The sequence below is a fragment of the Protopterus annectens genome, chromosome 6.part0, assembly GCF_019279795.1.
Source record: "Protopterus annectens isolate FY-2018-M chromosome 6.part0, PAN1.0, whole genome shotgun sequence".
NCBI lineage: Eukaryota > Metazoa > Chordata > Ceratodontiformes > Protopteridae > Protopterus > Protopterus annectens.
Window position 1 is genome coordinate 735831813 of NC_056737.1, and position 27500 is coordinate 735859312.

Here is a 27500-nt window from a genome sequence, read left to right on the forward strand (position 1 = left end):
AGGGAACATTTTCACTGGGAAGGACAGGAGTACTCGGAATCTAAGAAAAGACTTAGGGATTTTCTTCTTCTTCCCCAACATAGACCCCTGGCTATCCCTCCTATTTTGGATATTGTGGATGATGCTTTTTCGGAGGCTAACTTAACTCCTGACTCTCTTCCTTCAGCTCCTGTTAAGCCAGACAGATATTATAGGGTTCCAGATTCCCACCAATTTTTATACAAGAATCCTACTGCTGATCCTGAAACCATTTCTCAGGGTCCTAAGGGGGTTAAGGCCGCTACTGCTAAAAACCCCATTCCCACTGAGAAGGATTCCAGATCTTTAGAAAGATGGGGCAAAAAAGTGTACACTTCTGCTACTTTATCTATTAGGGCTTTAAACTGTCAATTTCATATGCTGAAATACCAGCAATTTCTTCTGTCTTTTTGAAACAAAAGCTAACTTCCAATGTTAAGTTGTCAATCTCGCCTTCATTCTTGCTGGATGGGTTCGGAGCCGATCCTCGGCTCCGACTCGGCACTTGCTAAGCTCGAGAGCTAATTTTATCAGCTCGAGGCAACCCTATATCCCATGATGCAAGGCGGAGACTACCCAGATCTCGTTTGCCGCTTCGCTAACGAGGTGCCTTCTTTTACCAGCTCCAGGTAAGTGACTAGATATAAGACTTTTGTCTACCCCCCTTTAAATTTATATATATATTTGTTTTTTGTTAACCTTAACGCTTACTTTAACCCTGTTCTCGTTAGTGTTCCCTTTTTTTCGAGTTATTTATCCCCTTTCCTTAGCTTAGGCCTTAGGCCTTCCCCTCCCTAAATTTTTTCCTGTCAGGGATTGCTTGTGTATGACTGTGTGTTATCCCTGTTTATTTTAAATTGTTGGATTGGGTGTTTTTGTGTGTGTGTGTTATTGTATTGTGTTTCCTCGACACAGTTATGTCGAAGGACACTAAGGTCTCAGGCTTCAAGAAGTGTGACTCGTGCTGTCAGAAGATGTCTCTGACAGATGGTCACACTTCTTGTGTTTATTGCCTGGGACCTTTGCACCTGCAGGACTCTTGTGCTATCTGTCATGCCTTCAGCCCAAGAGTCCTGCAGGAGCGAAGAAATAAGTTGATTTTAAGGGGCTTATTAAAGCCCAAGAGCTCCCCGACTAAGTCGGCGCCGGGGAAGCCTTCGGCTGAGAGTTCCAAGCCGTCTGCTTCTGGTTTACCCTCACCTGGGTCGAGAACGGCTCCGGCCGGAGCCGATCCTTCCACCTTAGCAGTCTCAGTATCGGCTCCATCCAGCGCCAATACTGCCCACTCTAGACATTCAGTGTCTGCTCTGGCTGGAGCCGACGTATCCTCGGCTCAGTTGGCTCCATCGATCTCTAAAAAGAGATCTCGATTCCCTTCATTAGAGTCGATACGTTCGGCTCCGAGATCACCCCTGCTCTCGGAGCGGAGCCATCGGAGACGTTCTTCTCTGTCGTCCAGGCTGTCTGATCACGACCTCGAGAGAGTGGTGAGTAGACTATTAAAGTCTCAGGCATTGGCCCAAATACTCCATAGCCCATCTCAACAGACGGTAGCTGTTTCACATCCACCAAACATTCCTCCTTCGACTCTTACAGAGCTCGGAGCCGGAGCTCCTCGGAACCGTCACCGTTGTAGCTTCGGAGCCGATACCACCCCTTTCGGCTCCATCGTCCTCTGCTCCGATTTCCTCCTTGAGGCCTTCATTGGAGGGATCCGAGCGTCTGGTCTCTCTCGTTGGCTCCGAGGGGGCGAGTGGCATCGGACCCTTGTCCGACCCCGTTCTCCCTCTCAGAGCTTCGGCGTTGGTGGGCTCGGCCCCGACATCTGCCTCAGAGCCTTCCCTCTCAGTGAGGCCTGGGATTCCTGTCTCTTCGGACCAGGAACTTTCTGGTCTCTCTGACGGGGGAGCCTTCGAGGTGATGAGGAGTGTACTAGCCCCTGGGCTTAGTCAACGGACAGTTCCATCAGCTCCTCCCACTACAGTGCCTGCTGACGTCTCTTCCCACTCTCTTGCTCCCGGACCCAGAGATCCAATGCCTCAGGTTTCCCCATTGGGAATATCTTCCTCTTCTGAGGCTTTTCCTGATCCGTCAGGTGAACCCCCGCGTAAGAGGACATGTAAGAGGAAACATCTAGACTCCTCTGAGTCTACTACATCTGATACTGACCTGGATGAGTCTGAGAGATCCCCAAGGTCCTCCTGTGAGGATGTCTCATTCTCAGACATCCTTGAACTCCTTAAGCAGAGGGGGAACTGGCCCTCCCTTAATCCTTCCGAGGACGAGTCAGTATACCTGGAGGCGTTCGGATCTCGACCCTCCACCTCCTGGGTGTCTCCGCCTTTCGACCCTCTTATGGAGGTAGTGGCTCAGAAGGCGTGGATGGCTCCGGATTCAGTGGAACCTATCCCTAGGAGGCCTTCAAAATTCATTACGGCCCCACCAGATAGACAATATTTAACAAAGGGTGTCCCAGTTGATGCCATGGTGGTGGCTGCTGCCACCAAGAAGGGAACTAGCTGATCTTTCAGTACCTGTCCATCCTCCTAACAAGGATTCTAGGACTATGGACAGGTACGGCAAGCGGATTTTTTCTTCAGTGACTTTTGCCATGAACTACTTGTGCCACTTCACCCGCCTTCAGAGAGATGTTCTTAAAGAGTTGGAAGAAGTTTTACAGATTCCGTCAGCTGCTGGGTCTCAGGATAAGATTAGCTCACAGCTAGGAATCCTTAACTCCATTGTTAACTCCTCCATGCGGCTCATTTCTTATGCAGCCGATGGAGCGAGTAGGGCTGCAGGCACAGGAGTGGCTTTAAGGCGTCAGTCCTGGATGCGGCTTTGTAATTTTGCAGACCCCTTCAAGGCGTCCTTCACTAACTCCCCCTTTGATGGTTCGACCTTGTTCGGACCTCAAGTGAAAGACACTTTGACTAGATGCGAACAAGATGGCAAGACTCTTTCTGCCGTAGGAGTCCGTTTCTCCACCCCTTCAAGACTCCTTACCCCAAAGGACAGAAGGGAGGGAAAATGTGGTTCCGCAAATCTCAAGGAGTCACGCCTGACGCACGAAGTCAGTTTACCCCCAGAGGCAGAGGGGGTAACAATAATAGACGCCACCCTAGGGGCAGAGGGGGTCCGCAGAATCAGGGTAGCAGAGAGCCTCTTTTTGACAAACCCTTCCAGCATCCCTGAGATGTTGCCCGATTGTCCGCCTTCGGAGGCAGTCGGGGGAAAATTATCGCTGTACCCAATAGCCTGGCTTTCCCTTTCTCAAGACAAATGGGTACAGTCTATTATATCCGAGGGTTACAAAATTCCCTTTATTCAAACCCCAGTTCAGCAAAAGGGAACCCTTCCAGACGTTCCACCTGGTCTAAGGCAACTAGCAGTACTAGAAATATCAAAACTGCTAGTAAAAAGACCCATCCAGCCAGTCCCAGCGGACCAAATAGGATCCGGAATCTACTCAAGGTTCTTTTTAGTTCCAAAAAAGACAGGGGACTGGAGACCAATATTAGATCTGAGCAAACTAAACAAGTTTGTAAAGAAATCAAGATTCCGGATGGTCACGCTTCAGTCCATTCTACCCTTTCTGGGCAAGGACAATTGGATGTGCTCGATAGATCTTCAGGATGCGTACTATCACATAAAAATTCAGATGCTCCAGAAGATTTCTCCTCTTTCGGCTGGGGACCAGTCACTTCCAATTCAGAGCCCTGCCCTTTGGACTCACTACAGCCCCCAGAGTGTTCACCAAATGTATGGCAGTGGTTACGGCTCACCTGAGACGTCAAGGATTCCAGGTGTTTCCATATCTAGACGACTGGCTCCTCACTGCCACCACCAGGCATCAACTTCTCCAAGCCAGAGATTACACCATTCACATTTGCAGAGGGCTAGGAATTTCTATAAATTTCGAAAAATCTGCCTTGTCGCCTTGTCAATCTATTACTTTTATAGGCGCAAAGTTGGACACCGTACAACTTTCAGCAAAGTTAACAGACCATAGGATCTTGGACATTCAAAGACACGTTCAGGTGATTCTTCTCAGCAACAAAATTCAGGCCAGATTTGCTCTGAAGGTATTGGGTCTTATGGCGGCCGCCGTAACACTTCTTCCCCTTGCCCGCTTTTACATGCGTCTTCTACGATGGATGCTATTCACCCAATGGTCTTTTCAACAACTTCCGATGCGTCACGAGATCATAGTAACTCCAACTTGCAAAAGGCATCTGACTTGGTGGATATCGTCCCCTCAAGTCCATCAGGGCAGACCTTTTGTTCCTCTTGCCCCGGTTGCCACGGTTACATCGGACGCCTCCCTGATCGGGTGGGGGGGCATTATCAGGGCAGAATGGTCCATGGCACTTGGCAACCTTTCGAATACCATCTGCACATAAATGTCCTGGAGATGAGAGCGGTGCTTTTAACGTTGCAAGCCCTCAACGACTCTCTTCCCCCGGGGAACTATTGCAATCCAAACGGACAATATGTCCGTAGTGTGGTATATCAACAAACAGGGCGGAACCAAGTCCTATCCACTGTGTCGAGAGGCTCTCAGACTTTGACAATGGGCAATCTCTTCTCACCGGTTTCTGATAGCAATGCATATCCCCGGGAAATCCAACATCATAGCGGACAGATTGAGCAGAGCTATTCTCATGCCTCACGAGTGGTCTCTCAAACAATCAGTGACGGAAGAGATTTTTCAGAAGTGGGGCCTTCCTTGCTGCGACCTTTTCACTACACCTCAAAACAGCAAATGCCCAGACTTCTTCTCTCTTCCCCTTCCAGGCCATCCCCAGAGACGCCTAACCCAAGATTGGCCCCGGGGACTTCTTTATGCTTTTCCCCTTTCGCTGATACCTCAGCTAATTCAGAAAGCAACCGCTTTGAGAGCCAAGTTGATTCTCATTGCCCCTTATTGGCCTCAACAGATATGGTTTCCGTTCCTACATCATTATCTCTTGGTACAGCCATGGCATCTGGACCCGGTTCCAGATCTTCTGACCCACCAGTCGGGTCAACTGCACCAATCCGTACCTTCTCTCAACCTCACTGCTTGGTTGCTCCACTTCCATCCTTAGCCAGGCTTCCTATGATTTCTAATCCTGTCCGGGATATCATAGTAGCTTCCCTAAAATCTTCTACCAGAAAGATTTACACTAGTAAATGGCGACGTTTCTCTTTCTGGGCAAAAGCTAGGAACATAGACCCCTATACTGCTCCAATTCATTCGGTATTGGACTTCCTTGTTGAGATTTTTCATTCAGGATCCTCTTCTTCCACAGTGAAAGTTCAACTGGCAGCCATTTCAAATTTTCATATAGGCCTTTTGGACCACAACATTATGTCACATAAACTTTGCATGGCATTCCTTCGAGGTATCTTTTTACTTAAACCTCCGATTAGAGACCCCCCACCACAGTGGGATCTAAATTTAATTTTAACATCCTTGATTCTACCCCCTTTCGAACCTGCAGCTGCCTGTTCTTTGAAATTTCTTTCTTGGAAGACACTTTTTCTAGTCGCCATTACTTCTGCCAGGAGAGTATCTGAGCTTCATGCTCTCTGCATTCGTCCTCCCTATTTAATATTCCACAAAGATAGGGTATCTCTAAGGACTAATCCGTCTTTCTTACCAAAAGTGGCATCGCAGACGAACCTAAATCAATCCATTGATCTTCCAGTGTTTTTCCCGAATAATTCTGATAGAGCGGAACAAAAGTTACATTGTCTTGATGTTCACCGCCAGCTCAGATATTATCTGGACAAAACTAAACTTTTTAGGAAATCTGATCAACTGTTTCTATTCTATGCAGAGAACAGGAAAGGCCTTCCAGTTTCCAAGGTAACTTTATCTAGATGACTGTCTTCTGTGATCACTTACATTTATCAGCTCAGAGGCAAAGAGTTGATTTCTAAGCCAAAAGCCCATTCTACCAGAGCTCTAGCTACAGCTACAGCTTTTCAAGCTAGACTTCCAATAGACACTATTTGTGCAGCAGCCACATGGGCCTCTCCTCATACCTTTGTTTCACATTACAAATTAGACTTGGCCTCCAGAGACAGAGCGAATTTTGGTTCCACCGTTCTCAAGAGTCTGTTCCATTGAGCCACCCAGGATAGAGGTGCTAGGACGGTCCCATCCAGCAAGAATGAAGGCAAGATTGACAACATTTAGAAGTTATGTACCTACCATAACGTTCCATGTTAGTTGTCTTCTCTCGCCTTCTTTCTTATGCCCCGCCTCCATCCCCTAGCCTGGTCAGACCGGGAAGATTATGCATCTTCTATTAAGAGGTTATTCCCTTTTCTAGCTGTTCAACTTCTAGTGTCACTAGATTAGGTTGATCCTTTCTAGAGGATTATGATGTTATTTAGTATTGTTATTTTTCCTCCTCTTCAGTTGGAAGAAAATATTACTATTTCTTTAGCTACCAAACGAGATCTGGGCAGTCTCCGCCTTGCATCATGGGATATAGGGTTGCCTCGAGCTGGTAAAATTAGCTCTCGAGCTTAGCAAGTGCCGAGTCAGAGCCGAGGATCGGCTCCGAACCCATCCAGCAAGAAAGAAGGCAAGAGAAGACAACTAACATGGAACGTTATGGTAGGTACATAACTTCTAATTTCCACCTGTGCAGATAATAAGGAATTACATGACTTAATGCATGCCACTGAACAAGTTGGGAAGCATGGTTTACACTGTGGATTTGATGCCTTGGAGGCTTCTTATAGGGCTGCTGCCTCTGGCACAGTCATTAGAAGGCATGCTTGGTTAAAGGAACAAAACTTGCAAGATCAAGTAAAAGCTAAGTTATTGGATGCTCCTGTTCACCATAATGTTTTGTTTGGACTTAAGGCTGAAGAGGTGATAAAGAAGATGGAGGACAAGGCAAAATCCATGCAAACGGTTAAAGATTTCTTACAAGTACAGCCACCCAGATTTAGTAGGAATTGGCCTACAAAAAATTGGTCCTTTCCCAATTCAGACAGGCCTCAGAGGGGTAGATACAGACGCTCCCGAGGTAGGCCTCAAACGCAAGCCTCTTATAGACCAAGACAGTGGACTGCTTCCACCCCTAGGGGAGGAGAGGACAGGTCACAAGCTCATAGAAAACAGGCTCAATGACTCCTCTGTTGGGCTGCAGGAACTTCTTGCCTGGAAGCCCCTCTCGGAGGAAAACTTTCTCTTTTTCACCTAAATTGGACTCAGATAACCCAAGACAAGTGGGTTCTGAATGGGGTTTCAAGAGGTTACAAATTCCATTTTCATACCCTACCAAGACCAAGCGGATGGCCGGATCTTCCAAAACATCAATGGTTAGAGGCCTTAAACCAGGTAGAAGCTCTCTTGGCTATGAAAGCCATAGAACTGGTTCCACTTTCAGAGATGGGACAAGGTTTTTACTCGAGGCTCTTTCTAGTCCCCAGAAAGCAAAATTCATGGAGACCCATTCTGGATCTGTCAGTCTTGAACACTTTTCTCGAGATACCAAAATTCAAGATGCTTACTCTACAGCAGCTACTTCCAATGCTGACCAAAAATGCATGGATGGTAACTTTGGATTTAAAGGAGGCATATTTACACATTCCCATCAGGCAGGAATGCAGAAAATACCTCCGGTTCAAGGCCGGATTGAGGCACTATCAAGTCTCTGCGCTGCCCTTTGGATTGTCTACTGTGCCCAGGGTCTTCACCAAATGCCTGGCTCCAGTAGTAGCTTATTGCAGACTCAAGGGAATTCAAATTTACCCTTATCTGGACGACTGTCTTATTCAGGCAGACAGCAAGGATGTCTTACTCCAGCATCTAGAATTTGTTCAGAATCTTCTCAAGTTCCTGGGATTCACTGTAAACATAAAAATGTCAAATTTGACACCCTCACAACAGATAACTTTTCTGGGTGCTCTTCTAAACACAACAACCCAGATGGCATTTCTGACATACGAAAAACAATTACAGCTGGCTTCAACTTTCAAAACCCTGGCAACATTAACTCCGCTATCTGCAAGGAAATTCCTGCAGGCTTTGGGTTACATGGCCTCCTGCATCCTTCTCGTACCATATGCAAGACTACATATGAGGAAAATACAGTGGTACCTAAAAAGTGTATGGTCTCAGCATTGCCACAGTTTAGACATACAGATCACCATCCTGCCTTGTCTTCAAAAGGAATTCCTTTGGTGGTCCAAGGCATGTACTCTAAACAAAGGAAAATCCTTCAGTCTGCCTCCAGCCACTCAGATACTAACCACGGACGCTTCCGATTATGCATGGGGAGCCCATTTTCAGGGCAACTGTCTGCAGGGCCTTTGGACAAAGGATCAGAAGCACCTGCATATCAATTTAAAGGAAATGTTAGCCGTTCAGAACACTCTATTGGCTTTCAGGAATCTTCTACAACCAGGACAGCTACTGATACGGACAGACAACACCACAGTTATGTGGTACATAAACAAGCAAGGGGGATCTCATTCCTATCCCCTTTGCAGACTAGCCATGAATCTATGGAACACAGCTCTAGCTTGCAAACTGGACCTTCAAGCTCAGTTTCTACCAGGGAAGCAAAACTTCCTGGCAGACAGTCTGAGCAGAAACCTGTTGGACCCACACGAATGGATGCTGGACACCGAAATATTCAAGATGATTACAGCAGTCTGGGGATGTCCTCACATAGACCTCTTTGCATTCCATCTCAATCATCAACTACAGATTTTTTGCACCAGGACATTCCACGAACTAGCTTGGAAAGTGGATGCACTATCATTCAGTTGGAGAAACCTCTCTGGGTATGCCTTCCCGCCTCTACCTCTTCTTCCACGGGTGTTATTAAAGATCAAACAGGACAAGCCCAAGATGATAATTTTGCTGGCCCCAAATTGGCCTCGACAGTTTTGGTACCAAACACTGAAAAACCTTTGTCTGGAGCCCCCTTGGGTATTACCACAGACTCCGAACCTTCTGTCCCAACACCAGGGTCAGGTTCTGCACTCCCATGTCAAAACTCTCAGCCTGGCGGCCTGGTTAATCCAGGGTCCATGATTCATTCTCTCCTACCCAAGCAGGTTATGGATGTCATTTTAGAAGCCAGACGTCCTAGCACTAGGAAATCTTATGCAGGAAAATGGAAAAGATTTTGCTCCTGGGATGCAGGCTCAGGATTCAGATCCTCTTATTCCTAACATTCCTCTGATTTTACTTTACCTGACAGACCTCTTACATAAGGGTCTCTCTTTCTCTTTCATAAAGATACATGCCTCTGCTATTTCTGCTCATTATAATACAGACCCTCCAATCTTTTCCCACCAGCTCATGAGACAGTTTCTCAGAGGAGCTAAGAACTTAAGGCCCCCTAGATCTCCACCCATTCCTGCTTGGGATCTCAACTATGTTTTGGAAAAACTCACCTTACCTCCTTTTGAGCCTGCTGCCACATCTGACATCAAGTTTTTATCTTGGAAGACAGCCATCCTGTTAGCTCTGACCTCTGCCAGGAGAGTTTCGATGTTGCAAGCTCTCATGGCTGTGGAACCTTATATTATTTTTCATCAAGACAGGGTGTCTTTAAGGACTAATCCTACTTTCATGCCTAAGGTGGTTTCCAAAGTGGCTTTAAATCAAACTATTCACTTGCCAACTTTTTCCCCAGTCCTCAAAATAAGGGGGAAAGGATCTTGCATTCCTTGGATGTACACAGACAACTATGTTTTCACCTGGACAGAACCAAGGACATCAGGAAATCAGAGCAATTGTTTGTTTCTTATGCTTCAAGTTCCCAAGGTAAAGCCATTTCAAAACAGACCATTTCTAAATGGATTGCTCATGGAATCAGATTTTGCTATTCACACCATGGAAAGCAAATCCCAGGGAGTATAAGGACTCACTCTACCAGAGCTGCTGCCACTTCAACTGCCTTCCTCAGGGGAGTTCCTACCAAAGACATGAACTTGGAGTTCAGTGCATACTTTTTCCAAGCACTACAATCTACCTCTCTAAGTCTAGGGTAGGCTTTGCTTCTGCAGTCTTGCAGGGCCTTTTAGCTGCCCCCTCTACTTTATGACCACCTCCCTTTTATTCTGCTTTGGGATTCAACCCTACAGTCATGACTGCAACAGTGAAACATGAACATAGTACAGTTGTATACACTTACCATAAATGTAGATGTTCTAGTGTCTTCACTGTTGCAGTCTGGGTTACCCTCCCTCCTGTCCCCTCTTATTTTTTCTTTTGTGTGGTTCCCTTCTTCACCCTTCTTCTGAGGTGTATTTGCAAGGGGTTTGGGATCTTACTCATTTTGGAACACCTGACATCTGGGGCAAGAAAAACTGGAGAACATGGCGTCGGCTGTCAGCTTTGTACTCCTGGCGCTCTGACGTCAGGGAGCATGGCTGAGCAGCCGATGCCGGACCCAGACTTTGGGATTCTGGCCGACCGAGGACTGCCAGCCGGCAGGGGAGAACCCTACAGTCATGACTGCAACAGTGAAGACACTCAAACATCTACATTTATGGTAAGTGTACACAACTGTACTTTCTCTGGAACAGGCTTCCCATCTATGTGAAGCAAAGTTTGTCTTTAGCAGTATTCAGGTGTAACTTGGAACAGGGGATGGGTGAATGGAAATTTATCCCTAGCCTGACACCTGTGTGTCTGGTAGACAGAGGTAGGCTGTAAATGCTTGACCACCCATGCCCAACCAACCTACTTTGGGTACCAAAATTTATCAGATATATCTGGGAAGCATGGATAGGCTAAAAAAGGTGACCTGTGGTCATTAAACTAGTATTATACCATGACCCCCCCAAAACGTGCACGCTGATTGGCCAGCGTGCCCGTTGTAAATCGAGTTATACTAATGGGAAAAGGTCCGTCGCCGACTTTTTCCATTAGTATAACTGCTTTTGAACACTGTCTCGCTATGTTAAATGGGTTTAACATAGCGAGACAGTTTAAAATAAGCAACGGAGATCTCCGTTGCTTATTTTAAACTGTCTCGCCATGTTAAACCCATTTAACATAGCGAGACAGTGTTTAAAAAGCAACGGAGAAAGCAAGATCTCCGTTGCTTTTATGTCTCGCTATGTTAAATGAGTTTAACATAGCGAGACAGTTTTAAAATAAGCAACAGAGATGTCCGTTGCTTATTTAACTGTCTCGCTATGTTAAACTCATTTAACATAGCGAGACACTAAAAAGCAACGGAGATCTTGCTTTCTCCATTGCTTTTGCTCACAGCTCTGATGTACTGTGCAGGCGCAGTACATCAGAACTGCCGGATGCCAGACATCTGCGGAAGGGCAGTAAACAGGCATTATATTATGCCATTATTTAAGAAAAGTAACAGTTTCTTTTCTTAAATAATGTCATGATAATAGCAATAACCACTTCTGGGTGTGGGTAATGCTAATTACGGTTGGCTTTGTTTGGTCCGGGCTTCACTGGGACCAAACCACGCCAACCGTGGGTAAATTTAGCATTACCCACACCCAGGCGTGGGTTATTGCTATAATCACCTATGAACCTGTTTATGGAAAACTTAATTATGTCCCAAGGTAGAGGAAGATAAGGCTGAACAATTAGCTAAGATAAGAAGTGATGAGATAAAAATGGTGATGTACATCAGTTAACAGGGATACATCCAGGAACAGGTTGTATTCCTGTGGAAATTGGGAGGGAAGGAAGTGATAACTGTTTGGGAGGCTTTGTTTAACGATGTTTTGAAAGAGGTGGAATACCAACATTTTGGAAGGAAGCTAAGGTAGCTGTGTTACCAAAGAGACTAAAGACCATTCAGCTTCATATAAACCTGTATTAAACCATGATTTTGGTAATACCTCCATTATTCTCTCAGCTGGTATAGATAAAGTTTATAGACTTAGGCAATGTGTTCTTTTGGAGGCGAAGTAAATGTTTGACAGCATTAGTAAAACAGTGATGATCCAGAGGGAAGCAAGGTGCAAGAAAACTTAAGCTTTAAACCCAATGAAGCATGTAGTGTGAAATCTTAAATTCTTCTGTTAAAAAAAATATTCTTTGTGGCTCCCGAGGTTCTTCAGTTATTTTTTTGTACCTGGCTCAGTTTTATCTATTGGAGCTGTGTACACAGTGTGTAAGTAGAAAATACTGCTATTGCTGGCGGATCTTTTTTTTTTTATCACCATTATTAACTTCACACATTGCACAGTGACATGGGTACACATATAGTTATAAAATAATCAGGCCATTGCAAACATTTTTCTTTTTCATGCATTGTACATATATGGTTTCTTTTTTAATTTACTTCATATTGTCAGTGGGTGTTGATGCATCAAAAGCATTCAGTAGTTTGCTGAGATTTTGACTATGGTAGTGGTTTCATTTGAATTCCAATACAATCTTCTTCTTCTTCTTTCGCTTTTTTTTCGGTTAGGAAATTAGGATCACCTTATCCGCACATTGGCAGGCAGTGGAGTTTTACGGTTTCGTTGCCCCAGTCCGGTAGCCCAACCTTTCCACAGAGGCACACAGACACACACACGTCTTTGGGATGTGGGAGGAAACCGCACCGGAGAAGGAAACCCACCACAGAGGGGAGGACATGCAGACTAAGACAGACCCAGGCCCCCCAGAGGATCGAAACCGGACCTCTTGCACAATATTAGGGTTAATAAGGAGGATATATGAAATTTTTGAGGCAATAATTAAGGTGAGAGTGTTCCTGTCTAAGAATGTGTTTTGAACAGAGGAATCAGAAAAGGATATCCTCTTCCCCCACTATTTTTGGTTCATATTTGAGCCTTTGGCAAGGAAAAAGAGATTTACAAATTCAAAGATATATGTGGTATAGTACTCATGAAAAGTTTGCTGTATTTGCAGATATTATTTTGTACTTGATAAAGCCAAAAAAGGACTCTTTTGTGGTTTTGAACATTTGAGACAGTTGCAGGCCTTTTCAGGATGTAAAGTAGTTGAAGATAAAATGAAGGCTGTAGCTAAGTCCTTACTGTGACCAAGATGACCTGTGTTTAATGGGTATAGGAACTAGATGGACAGGGCCTATGAGGATGAGAGGGAAGCAGCTTTCAGCTTGCCCATCCTTGGGGGAAGGAAACAGCTTGGCTTGCCACTTGGGTGACACCAAGTGGGAGCTCTGGGTGGCGCAGCCCATTGAGTCTGAGACAAAAGGATGTGCTGTCTCTGTGTAGCATCACAAGTCTAAGGGAATCATGTAGGGAAGCTTGTATGCTCCTCCCTCAGAATGACTTGTAGCTTAAGCATCTCTCAGAGATGTCACAGTGGGGTTAGGAGCGACTGGGAGGGGAACTTTTGAGGTCTGTATGGATGACGTCTATGACCAACTCTCGACTCATGGGAACACTAGAGATGGTTACCCCCCCCCCATGTAGGAACAATTGGGCCAATTGATGTTTGGACTGATGACTGGCAGAATGGGGGGGGGGGGGCAGGGTTAAAAAAAAAAAAGTAAAAGCTGTAGTGGTAAATTACATAAACATACATGAATTGTTTCAACAATAACAGACCTCACAACTATACTTATTTTGGAGATATGTGCCTATTTTCAGACTTGAAACTTTTGCATGAGGTGCCTATTTTTGCACGCAAGTACCTATTTTCAGGCTTGATATATTCCTTTACGTTTTTCTCCATCTCATCACACATCCGTTATAATTTTAAAGCTGTTTAGTTCACTTGAAACCAAACTACATTGATCACTGTAGGGTGAGAGGATGGTATAATGGTTAAGGTGTTTACCTTACAGACACAAGATGCAAGGTTTGATTCTCACATGGGGATAATTGGCTAGGCTTGAAATGGCCCACAAGAGCAGTTAGCATAGTACTAATCTATGAACCTATGACATACTGATGGTACCAATAATTTAAAGGAAGAGGTCCCACATTATACATTTCCATTTTTCAGAAGTAAAAATAAATGACTGTGAGGCAGATTTGGCAGTATCTTTTATTACAGTCTTCACATTTTACTCTCCGTTTATATCTTTATATTTGTCACTTGCAGTTTTTTAAACGTATGTTTCTGGGTCGAATCCCATAATCCCAGTTGAAGTAGGCAGAATTATGCACTATTCAGTATTCAGATTGCATGCTAATTAGGGGTCCAGATTTTTGGCCTGATGCACATACTTTTCAAGAGCCTTTATTCCTTTTCAGTGTCTGCAGGTTGAGCGGTATGAGCAGTAACCATACTCTTGGAGTTAAAAAAATTTATTTAGATGTATGTATTGAAAATGATTTTGGTACTGGCAACTAAGTATGTTTGTGGGAAGAAAATAAAAGATTCTACAAAAGTTTAGAAATTGGAAAATCCTGATTATAGATGAGATCAAAGCAGTGAAAATGTTTAGTCGCCTTAGTGTTGTATACAGTTTAGGCATATTTTCATCAGAGGAAAAGTTGTGGAGGATAACTAATGGAGTATGAGGAATGTATTTGAGAGGGGACTAGGGCAAAGGTTAAGTAGTATAGGTCATTTCTCCTTCTAGAACAAGATGGTTTAGGATTACTTGATTTGATGAGATACTTGCGAGAACGCAGCTAAGGCTCGTATACATAACTTGAGCAGAAGGATGTAAATCAAAGGAGTAAGGGGTGATGAAAGACGGCGAGTTCAAGAAATAAAGGAAGTGTATGGTTTTGGATGAGTAAAAACCGTATAGAATATCATATTCATAAAATAATAGTCTTCTAAGCACTAGGCCACTGTGGGAATGGGGAGAGAGATTTTACCGATAGTGATGACTGCACATAGGATTATAGAAACTAAGCATGAAGTGACTGGAATTTACTGGGGGAAATCAGCAAAGGAACCAGTGTACTGCAAGTAAATAACTAGATGAGAAAGATAAAGTGGGAAGAGGCTAAGCAAACGTTTGGACTGGAGGTTAATGAGTACATTCCCTGCCACAGATTGGTGATGTAGTTAGGCAAAGAGAAGTAGGTAGTGGAGTGCTAAGTGGAAGACCAGATGTTCTTTGCGTTTCACTGTTGCAGTCATCACACTTGGGTTATCTACTTGCAGGTAGCCCTCAGTCGGCCCGAATACCAAAGTCTTAGTATTTCTGCGTCGTATGCGGTCGCTTCTTCCATGACGTCAGGTTGTCAGGGGTATAAAAACAGGCAGCTGATGCTATTACATCAGTCTTTCTTGCCGTGGAGGAGCCCAAAGCAGAAGCAGTTCACAAGTGCCGGTCGGCCACTACCTGAAATTTTCATTTTTCGAGTTGATAATCCTGAAGTCTTCTAAAGCTAAGTACCCCATTGGGGATCCTTTTTTCTTGCTCTAACCGATGTTAGAAAAAGTTAACAATTGTCTTGCCTGTGGAAAGCAAATACCTCACAGAGATTTTCATTCTTACTGAATCACCTGTTCAGGCCCAGACCACAATATCCTTCGCTGTCGGTTTTGTGCCTTGTTTAATACCTGAACCATTTGTCGTCAGGCTATTTTTTGTTGCTAAATTCTTTTGCTCTTGATCTCCATACTCCAAAAATGGCTTCAGTAAGCCATCCGACTACCGATCTTCCAAAAAAACGTAAGGATAAAGACAGAGACAAGACCGCATAGGTCCCAAACTGCTGATGACGCTTCCGTTAAGCTAGTCGCCAGTCCGCCGGTACTCAGTGAGGCGCCTTTGCGCAGCCCCTGATGCCCACTTCTGTGGATTCGCAGGCCTCTGCTGAGACCCTTTCGGAGTCCGGTATGTCGCGAGATGCTTCTTCGACTGTGGAACCAGCAGATGTCTCTACCTTGGATGGGTCCAGAGCTGCTGTGCAGGCACCGGCTTCTGAGGGTGTTTTCTGACCTACCGATATTCGAATCAAACCGACTTCTTTTTTAACCAAAACTACCGAGTTTCTTAGGCCCAGAATATGCACTATGCCTAGAAAACTGACAACCAAAGCACATGCTCAGGCCCCCATGCCACAAAAACCAAATGCTTAGAATGGCTGAAGACCTTATAATGCTAATTAGAGGAAGCCAGCCTTCCCCTGCTAAGAGACAAAGAATTCAGTTGCCTTCAGACTCTACAGACCAGGAGTCCGATGACTCTGACCTTTCTGATTATCAGGACATGCCCTTATCAGCCTATGAAGATTCTAATGCAGAGGAGTCCATTCCTTCTGCCTCCCCTCCAGAAGATTTCTGTTTTGGTGAAGCCTCGCATACTATGAAAGCATTTCTATTGGGAATGCCAAGACTATCCTCAGTCCAAAAAGAGACTTAGAGAATTTTTAGAGCTACCTCAGCACAGGCCTTTAGCTATTCCCCCTGTCCTGGATGTTGTGGATGATGTTTTCATGGAATCCAGTCTTACTCCAGACACCTTACCTCCGGCCCCTAGGAAACCTGCCAGGTACTACTGAGTACCTGATTCCCACAAGTTTCTTTTCAAGAATCCTACTCCTGATCCAGAGATCATTTCCCAGGGACCTAAAGGTATTAAGGCTGCCACAGCCAAAAATCCTACCCCTTCAGACAGAGATTCCAGAGCTTTAGACAGATGGGGTAAGAAGGTATATACTTCTGCAACTCTTGCTGTCAGGGCATTGAATTGCCAGTTTCACATGCTGAAGTACCAGCAACATATCATGGAACCTATTAAACAAAAAATGGTAATATTTCCAGATTGAGCAGAAAATAGATTTGCAAGAGCTTATGCATTCTGCAAACCAAGTTAGTAAGCATACTTTGCAGTGTGGTTTTGATGCCCTAGAAGCATCTTGCAGGGCTGCAGTCACTGGCTCTGTACTGAGAAGACATGCTTGGCTGAAGGTGCAGACCTTGCCAGATCATGTCAAAGCCAAATTACTAGACGCTCCTTTAAATAAGGACGTTTTGTTTGGTACCAAAGCACAAGAAGTTGTTAAAACGATGGAAGGAAAAGCTAAACCTATGCAAACTGTTAAAGAATTCCTACAAGTGCAGCCACCTCGATTCAGTAGGCATTGCCCTTCAAAACATTGGTCCTTTCCAGCCCCCTCCAGGCCTTCCCAAACAAGACCCAGGGGAAATGGACCACCCAGACTGCAGTCTCAGGGTATGCAGAGATCTAAGCAATGGAGTGCTCCCACCCCTAAAACAGAAAAAGTTCACAATGACTTCTCAACTCTACTTCCCAGCCCTGCCCAATTTCTTGTGCCCCTAGGAGGAAAACTTGCCCTTCATGCAAAAAATTGGATGTCCATCACTCAGGACTGACGGGTACTCAGCATTGTATCCCAGGGGTACAAATTTTATTTCCATTCACTGCCAACCCCAAGCGGGTTTCCAGACCTTCCTCCAAACCAGTGGGCAGAGGCTCAAAACCAAGTTCTTTCCCTGCTCAACATCAGAGCTAGTCAGCCAGTTCCAGTAGAACAAAGGGGTCAGGGTTTCTACTCCAGACTATTCCTGGTGCCCAGGAAAGAGGGCTCTTGGCGCCCAATCCTGGATCTTTCAATTCTCAACACCTTCCTGGTGGTCCCAAAATTCAAGATGCTTACCCTGCAACAGCTTCTCCTTATGCTAGCCAAGGATGCCTGGTTAGTCACCCCAGACTTAAAAGAACCTTATCTGCACATCCCCATCAGGGAATCGTGCAGGAAATATCTATGTTTCAGGGCAGGATCTATGCATTATCAGGTCTCTGCACTCCCTTTGGATTATCTACTGCACCCAGGGTATTCATAAAATGCCTGGCTCCAGCTATTGCATACTCCAAGCAGAGAAATATCCAAATGTACCCATACTTGGACGACTGCCTGATTCAGGCAGAAAGCCAGGAATTGCTGCTTCAGCACCTGGCACTTGAAAAAAGCCGTCTCACTTCATTGAGGTACACTATAAATGAAAAGAAATCACAACTGGTGCCCAGTCAAAAGATTGTATTCGTGGGAGCAAGCTTGGACACAGCATCCCGGATGGCATTTCTCACTTCAGAAAAACAGGTCTATCTGATGGACTACTTCAAGGCAAGCAAATGACCACCAGAACCCAGCTAACTGCAAGCCCTAGGGTTCATGGCCTCATGCATTCTGCTAATTCCATATGCAAGACTGCATATGAGGAAACTTCAATGGTACTTAAAAAGTCTTTGCTGCCAACATTCTCAGGACCTGGAAACAGTCATTCCTATCATACCTTGTCTAAGGGTAGAATTCCTTTGGTGGGCAGAAGCAAGCAACTACAACAAGGGATTGCATTTTACTGTACCCCACGCCGCCCAAACCCTGACCACAGATGCATCAGACTATGCATGGGGTGACCACATGGCTGACAAATACATTCAGGGCCACTGGAGCCCAAGCCAAATTCTCCTGCACATCAACCAAAAGGAGATTCTAGCTGTACAGAATGCTCTGCCAGCTTTCAGATACCTAATCCTTCCAGGACAACTGCTGATAAAAATGGACAACACCGCAGTTATGTGGTACATAAACAAGCAGGGAGGAACCCATTCTTACCCACTCTACAGGTTAGCCATGACTCTCTGGAGCACAGCTTTGGATAACCAGGTCCTTCTACAAGTTCAGTTCCTGCCAGGCAAACATAATTCACTGGCAGACTACTTTGAGCAGAAATCTCATAGACCCACATGAGTGGAAATTGGAGCCCAGCACCTTCAACCTTCTGATCCAGAGGTGGGGGGCCCCAGAGGTGGATCTCTTTGCCTTCCCCCACAACCAACAGTTAAGCAAATTCTGCACCAGGAACCTTCACAGCAGGACCTGGAAGGAGGATTGCCCTACCCTTTCAAATGGGAAAATCTCTCAATCTATGCCTTTCCCCCTCTGCCCCTTCTCTCGAGATAAGAGAAGACAGGCCAAGGACAATTCTGATTGCCCTGGACTCGCAACGCCAGCACTGGTACCCACTCCTGCGCAGCCTGACACCGGTGCCACCCTGGCACCTACACCAGACCCCTACCCTGCTGTCACAGCAGAAGGGACAGATTTTGCATCCACAATTGCAAACCGTAAATCTTGCAGCCTAGCTTATTCCTTGAATACTCCACCAGCAACCCTAAGTAAACAGGTGCTGGATGTCATTCTTGAAGCCAGAAGGCCTAGTACTAGAAAATCCTATGCGGAAAAGTGGAAAAGATATTGTTCTTGGATTCAGTCTAAAGGAAAGGAGACAGCAGTGCCCTCCTTACCTCTAATCCTGGATTACCTAGCAGAGCTACTCCACAGAGGCCTATCTTTCTCCTCCATTAAGATTCATGCATCTGACATTTCGGCTCATTGCAATACTGAGGCACCTCTATTTTCTCACCCTCTCATCAAACAGTTCCTGAGAGGGACCAACAACTTAAAGCCCCCAAGAAGAACACCCACCCCTGCTTGAGACCTTAAATTTATACTGGAAAAGCTTACGCTTCCCCCTTTTGAACCTGCAGCTTCAGCAGAGTTAAAATTCCTCTCTTGGAAAACTGCCTTGCTTCTAGCCATCACTTCAGCTAGAAGAATGTCTGAGCTACAGGAACTGATGGCTGTGGAACCCTTTATCTTCCATGCTGACAGGGTTTTCCTCCAGACTAACCCACCCTTTATGCCTAAGGTGGTGTCCAGTGTGGCCCTAAACCAGTCCATCCATTTGCCAACCTTCTTCCCTAACCCTCAGAATAAAGGGGAAAGGATCTTGCACTCTTTGGACGTGGACAGACAGCTCAGGTTCTACCTTGATAGGACTAAGCCTTTCAGAAAATCTGACCAGCTGCTAGTCAGCTTTGCAACAGGGGCAGAGAGCAAGGCCATTTCTAAACAAACCATTTCCAAATGGATAGCACACTGCATCCATTTCTGCTACAAGCACCATGGAATGCCAACCACTCAGGGGGTCAGAACACATTCCACTAGGACTACTTCTACCTCTACAGCATTTTTCAGTGGAGTCCCTACCAGGGACATTCTGGAAGCTGCAACCTGGAGTTCTGTACACACCTTCACCAAGCATGACCACTTACTTATCCTTTCCAAATTCAGGGCAGGATTTGCTACAGCAGTCTTGCAGGGGCTACTAGCCAGCTCTAACTTTTCTTGACTGCCCCCACCCTTCCTCAGATTTTGGAATCAACCCAAGTGTGATGACTGCAACAGTGAAACATGAAGAACATAGTACAGTTGTGTACACTTGCCATAAATGTAGATGTTCGAGTGTATTCACTGTTGCAGTCCTGGTTTCCCTCCTTCCAGCCCCCTGGTTTTCTCTCTTTCTGTCTCTCCTCCCTATGGCTATTCCTAATGGTATTGGTATTTACTTTTTACTGGTGGTGGTTTCCACACCATATACTAGCTCCGTATTTGGGGACTCCTGACATTTGGGGCAAGAAAAACTGATGTAATGGCGTCGGCTGCCTGTTTTTATACTCCTGCCATCATGGAAGAAGCAACAGCATCCGATGCAGAAATACTAAGACTCTGGTATTTGGGCCAACTGTAGGCTACCTGCAGGCAGATAACCCAGGTGTGATGACTGCAACAGTGAATACACTCGAACATCTACATTTATGGTAAGTGTACACAACTCTTAATCAACCCAGTAGTCAGGGACTTGGGGATACACTCACAGTAATCTGGCATTTAACCATTACTTATCTATAGCAGTGAGTAATTCATTCTGTGTTGAGCAGTATATAAGCAAATTTTTGGCATCTAGGTCCAAGGAGGTCACTGTTGCTTTGTCTTCAGCATTCATTAGACTTATCACTGAGTGCACGACCCCTATTGGTATGCACCTAACCAGGCACATCTAACAGTTGGAACGTCTGCAGAGATTCCTCACTAAAAGAATACATGGTGTAAATAACATTTCCTGTATGGACTGCCTCAAAGTCCTATCCCTGTATTCTGTCTCCTACAGGCTGTTTATGGGAGGTCTATGCCTGGCATGCAAGACATTATCATACCTCACTCTGGACCTCCTGCGTAACCGCACAACAACCACTACCAAAATTTCCCATTTTAAAGCCTTACCATCTTCCTTGTGATAAAAATAGGACCTGCTGGAAAGATGAGTACGTATTCCAGAGACTACCCTTCTCTGGAACAGGCTCTCCCCATTCATGTGAAGCAGAGTTCCTTCCTAACCCAGTTCAAGTACAACTTGGAGAACTTGATGGGGAACAAGAAATTCATCCCTGATTTGGCATCTGTTTCTAATGGACAACAGGCAGCCTCTAAATGGTTAATCTCAAAAACCCCTGCTTATACTTACCAGGGGTACCAGAACTTGTCAGAGATTTGAAATGTATTGCTAAGTTTAAAATGGAACCAGCTGTCATTGGCCTAATAAACACCTATGAACCTACAAGGATGCAACTTTTTTCCTCCCCATATAGGTATTAGAAATGAACTTAAACCAGTGTATTTCTATTCCAAGAGACTCTCGTGAGTACATTGAATCTCAGGAGTGCATTGAAGTAAGCGGATTGCCCAGTATGCCTTTGTGCCTCTGCAAGCAGCGGTCTTGCTTCATTTCTCCCTGATAGATCTAGTAGACTTGGAACTAAGCAAATCATCTCATCTTGGTAGTCTTCTTACATTTCCAAACCACATCCTAAAAGATAGGAATTAAGGTAGTAGCCCATTTTTAAAAACATCAAGAACTGTTGTGATAAAAAAGGCCTGCTGCCAGTGGTTACCCTGAATAAAGTAGTCATGCAGGAAGTAAGCATTGGCCTAAATTTTCTAGAGCATCTCTTCCAGCGAGTCCATGTGGCTATCCTCCTTCCTCATCGTGATGTTAAAGGTTAGGGTGTTTTTTGTCTTCCTTTGTTCCTCCTCATACTTTCGTAGTCATTGTGGTAGTAACTGCTGGAGGGTGAAAATGGGTTTATAGCTTCCTTTTCATCTTTGCAGGTAAGAGAGGTCACTGCGAGATGGCACATCATATACAACTTAGTGAGTTATACTATTCTCACACCTCCCCCTGACTGGTGATAGTACTGTGTTGAAAATAGACAAGTGGTTGAGATGAACTTAAAGAAGTGTTGCATTATGATAGTTTTTCTTTATGATGGGGCCTCTTTGAACTGAGATTGTTATAGTTGTCCCCTAAATTCATCATAGAAGCTTCCAAATATTGCACATCTGTTTAGATGACATAACGACCAAGATGCTAATGTGCCGAGGTCTTTGGGGAAGATTCTGTCACAGATTGTTAGTAATAATTCTCAAATTGGCCATCCCTCTTCAACTTCCCCTGTATTAGCAAAGGGAAGTCTTGGGCATTGCTTTGAGGATTCACAATAGGTATCTCCTTATCGGAATTTAAAATCCAAATCAAAGGATAAAAAGGTCATACAGACAATCCATTCAGTAAAACCAGACCCAGCCAAGCTAAAATCTCCGCTGTGTAATAACTTATACCTCCTGTAATGGAGGCACATGGGATCTTTGCAGTTGATCCCTTAAGGGACATACCAATGTTTCAGCTGCATGGCTTCAGAATGCCTATGACTTTTTCATTTTAAATCTTTGTAGGTACATTCAAGCCAGAATCCTCTAGCTGCAGGCATGCCACGTTTCAGCCTTTCTGACCTCATCAGTACAGCATAAGTGGATTGTTTGGCTACACTTTAGAAACCCAGACTTTCAGGTTTGTAGTACTTCATAGAGAGAGAGAGGTCATGAGCCCCCTTTTCCAATTTTCTACATGGGGTCAAGGTGTCGCATCAACTGTCTTCATCTCTGTTGACTCAATGCCACACTCCTACCTTCTTCGGCAGTCATGATTGACTATCATAGGTCTTCTCTCTAACAGTCCATCCATCTCTTTGCCGGATACCTTGGTTTACTTTTGCCTTCTTCCTGTCTGTCCCAAGTCTTCATCAGATTGTCTTCCGCTTTTCTGCACATTTGTCTGATTTTTATTTACTTTCTCTGCAATTGGAGCTAATTTGGTTTCTGCTCTGATGTCCTCTTTTGTCTGTCACAGTGTGCTTCCTACCCACCCTTTTCTGGAATGTCATCTCCATCACCTCTAGCTTCCTTATCTGGTCTGCCTTCACCGCCCAGGCTTCTGTACCATTCAGTAGTACAGGTCATAGCACTCTCTTGTATGCCTTACTTTTCAACTTGTTTGGCGTTCTTCTGTCATACTGCTGCCCCTCTAATTTTAGCTTTGACCTCCTCATACAGACTTCCTTCTCTTCAGTTATCTCCCCCCCCCCCCCGGTACCTGAAGCTGTTAACTTGTTTCTTCTGATTTCTCCTATTTGCTGACATTGAGAGTGTCTTATCTGTACTCACTCTCATCCCATGTGCCTTCAGTTTTGCATTCCATTCCCCATATCCTTTGCTGAAGTTCTTGCTCAGAGTCACCGTGTAATGCCACATCTTCAACATATAGCAACTTTGTTGAACCATCCCCTCTGACCTGTTTGCTAATTTAGTCCACTAGTAGTAGTGGACTCTGAGCTAAACCCTGATGTGCGCCCACTCCCACTGGGAACCATTCTGTGAGAGTGAGCATTGTTCATACTTGTCATTTGGTCCTTGTACATAGGCTGCACTAATTCTGTCAGTGCTTCTTTATCTTCAAACCACTGCCCTAATCAGCTTTCTTAGGAACTTGTCATGTCCTTTCCAAGTCTAAAAATATCAAGTTGGACTCTTCCTCATCTCTAGCTTCTTCTCAACTATCTGTCTCACTGCAAAGATCAGGTTATTTGTGCTGCATCCTGATTTGAATTCAAACTACTGAACTCCCATCTTATTTTTTACTACTCTGTATATATGTTTATTAATCACCCTGTCCAGAACTTTTATGCAGTGTGACAGGAGTTTGATACTTCTGTACTACCCACAGTTATGGATGTCCCCTTTGTTCATGTACACTGGCACTAGTGTGCTTATTCTGCAGTCATCTGGGATATACCTTTCTCTCCTTACTGCTATGTGCATCCTCAGGAGCTATTTCTCCCATAACTTACCCCACATCTTGATCCTGTCTGACTCTGCTGCCTTCCCTGTCTTAATTTTTCTTATGGCTGTTCTTATTTCTTCTAGGGGGTGGGCTCCTCCTCTTCTGTTATTGTAGGCTGTGTCTGGGTTTGTACAGCTTTTGTGTGGTTTTCTTCATTCAGAAGCTGCTGAAGTACTTCCATCTACCTGTGATGTCCTGTGGAATGATGAGCAGGTTGTTGCTGGCATCCCTTATGAAGGGTGTCTGAATATTTTATTTATTTTTGTCTTTGCCTTGCAACCTGATAGTTTCTTTGTACCATCTACTGAGTCAGTTTCACAGCGTCTCTGATAGCTTATAGCTTAGTTTAGGTTCATAGCTTAGTACCTAGCTAACTGCTCTTGTGGGTCATTTTAAGCCTATCTGATTAACCCATGTGAGAATTGGACCCTGTACCTTCTGTGTATAAGGTAATCACCTCAACTATTATACCAATTTTATGTGATGCCTTTTCTATTGCAACTCCTCCCTTAGCCTCTTTGTTAGTCAACCGGTATTCCTTCTTAGCCTGGTCTGTCTTTTCTCTCTCTCTTTTTCCTGCAGTCCTCCTTTTTTGATGATTTCCTGGAATTCTTCGTTCCACCACCAGTTTTCTTTATCTACCATACTTGGCTTAGCTGCATATCTGTTCTGTGGTCTTTACACATGCTGTTTTGAAATGCTGCAGTTCCTCAACCTCAGTCTCTTTCCTTTTCATCCTGAGGTGCTAGAGCCCTGAGTAATTCCTTGAACTGTTGTACTTTCTCTTTAGTCAACTTCCAGGTGTTCAGCCTGGTCTCTGTTGACCTTGGAGCCTTATCTGACTACTACTTGCAGCTGATTGGGGCAACCAGTGGTTTATGTTGTGGGCCAACTATTTCACTGGGGTTAACTTTGCAATCTCTGATTCTACACAAATACTCATTCCTTACTAAGAGGAAGTCTACCCGAGTTGTATGTTGGCCACTCTTATGTGTGATCTTGTGACACACTGTCTTGCTGAAGCATGTGTTGGCCACCATCGAGCCATTAGCCAGACACATGTCAAAAATGGCCTGTCTTTATTTATTCTTATTGCCCTACTTAAGTAGACCCAGGCAGTCCCCCTATCGTGTTCTGTCTGTCCTGATATGTACAGTCATGTCACCCATTATCAACATCAATTCATGTTGTCCTGCTTTATCTAGTAGGTTTTAAACTGCTGCTTGAATGATTCCTTTTCCTTACTGTCTCAACCCTCCTGTAGGACTTGGACTGAGATTATGAATAATGCCCTATAGTTACACTAGAATCTGATTGCTATGAATCTATCCTTGATTCTGATGACATCCCTCACTGTCTTTCGAATCCTCTTCCTTACCACAATTCCCACACCATTTTTAGAATGTCTGCCCCTTAGTAGAAGGCTCTGAATCCCAAGCCAAGTGTCTGTATTGGATTGCCCTTACATCTTGTCTCCTGCATACATAGTATGCCCATCATAGTATGCCCATCTTCTTCCTTACCATCATGTCATACACTTCGAAGCTACATCCCGTCAGTGAACCTGCATTGTGTGGAAATCCCTTAGTTCATGTTTGTCAGGTTCATTAGTTTTACTTTCACTGAACAGACCTATCCCTGGTAACACAAGCTCTGCGACTGGACACTGGTCGGCCAGTAGCTAATGGAACCAGGGCTGCTGAGCTTTATGGCATGCACAGACTGGCCAGTAGGGGCATATGCACTTCATCCATTGTTAGCATGAGTCCCTAGCGTAGGGCAGAGTTAGCCAGGTCCTTAACCCACTTATCCCTGGCAAATATGCATGCCTATTTCTGGCAGCATTGATCAACGCAATCGAATCACTTATAGCCAGTTGTAACACTGTTGAATGGCTAGCTCTGACACAGCTCAGTCTGTGATCCACATTCTTCTGTCTAGAGGATACTTTGCATCACAGTTGCCCAAAGCGGTTGGTCTGTACAACCCCCTAGGTAACATCTAGTCTGTGCTGCTGCTTGCAACTCCATTGTTGGTAAGTTTGAGATGGAAACCGCATGTTTTTGGGAGATGGGAAGAACCACAATGAAACATTGGCAGTACATGCAAAATCCATACAGGCATTGGCCCGGAGGTCAGAAGTGAACCTTCTGCGTGAGAGACAAAGTACGTAGCACCAGAGAGTTGTACTCTTAAGAGACTTTGAAAGTTTTTAGCCTGTCATTATTTCAGTCCTGCTCCTTTCTTCCATATATTTAACCCCTATGTTGTATCGCAGCAGTTAATCTATCTCAGAGTTTTAACTGTCCCCCCCATTTCATGTACATCAGCCTTCCAGGATTTTCCCCAACTGTTTGACACATTGTACCTACCTCTTCAGTGATCACTAGTAGTGCCATTCTATAGGGTTCTGCAATCACATTCCTAACCCACCCTTTCATCACATCTGTTCTTTTGTTTCTTCCCCTGCCCAGCTTCCCAGATAAGAGTAGATGCCAAACAATAAAAATGTCAAGTTCTCTGGTGTATATTGAGATCTCTGTCAGTTCTCTTTATAAATCACAAACTTCCCTATAGTTCCTTCTTTGTTGCAGTGCCATCATTAGGTGTTATCCTTTCAGTTCCTCTTGATCTTTCAGGCAATCTTTGTAGTAATCGGTGGAGACTTTCTTGTATTATACCCAGCAGATGCAGGGCTCATTGCACAACTTTTGAGCCTCTTTCCAGGCTACTTCATTTCCTCAGCCCTTCCACTCTGTCTTCTGTGTTGCACAAAACCACCTTATACTTTTGCCGTGCCAGCATACCTTTAGAGGACTCAGTTTCAAAGAAGTTTAGTGAGAGGCCTGGAAATCCCTTTCCCATTTCTTATGTTTCCCCTTCTGAGAGCCGTGGTCATATCACTCAGATTCTAACAGTCTTCTTGCTTTCCTGTTTGATTTGATTGCAGTACTGATACAAGTCATGCTGTAGCATCTGTGGTAACCACATCAGTACCCTGTCTACAGCCAGATATTTGTAAATGTTGGTGTTCAATTTGGACAACATTTTAAGTGGGTTTGCTCTGTTATTACTACCTTTATTAAATCAGTGCACTTAATGTGGTGGATGTTGACTATGTACATTTCATTGGTTGCACTAATTCAGACTATTTTTCCTAGGAGGAACAAAACAAAAAAGAATTGTCAACAAGTCTACATCAGACTGTAACAAATGTGCAACAGCTGCTGCAAGCCGTAAACCAACAACTTATAAAGGGAAATGAGTACTCTACAATGGTAAGTACCACTATACCGTTACAAAATTTGCATACAGTTAACTTCATTAGAGCTGCTATAACCTAATGAGGTCAGCATTTGAAGCTCCACTGCTAGGGAAAAAAAGGTCCACTTTGGATTTTTGCAGAGTGGCCTTGTAAGGACTGATCTGGTCACTTAGTTCTGGAGTCATTAGAGCCATTTGCTTTATCCAGAGGTGTGGGCAGCCCCCTTCATTTTCATTTCTTTTCCTAATCTTTAGTTGCATTCATAACATTTTACAACTGGTT

General features: G+C 44.5%; 1 protein-coding gene across 1 annotated transcript in view; it reads left to right on the top strand.

Annotated features, from left to right (window-relative positions):
- The window catches only part of KTN1 (kinectin 1), a gene marked incomplete in the record, with an annotated part of 2305074 nt that overhangs the window by 2259030 nt on the left and 18544 nt on the right, over positions 1-27500 (top strand). The window contains 1 exon segment of the mRNA XM_044074427.1: positions 27115-27231. Coding sequence (XP_043930362.1) covers positions 27115-27231 — 117 coding nt within the window.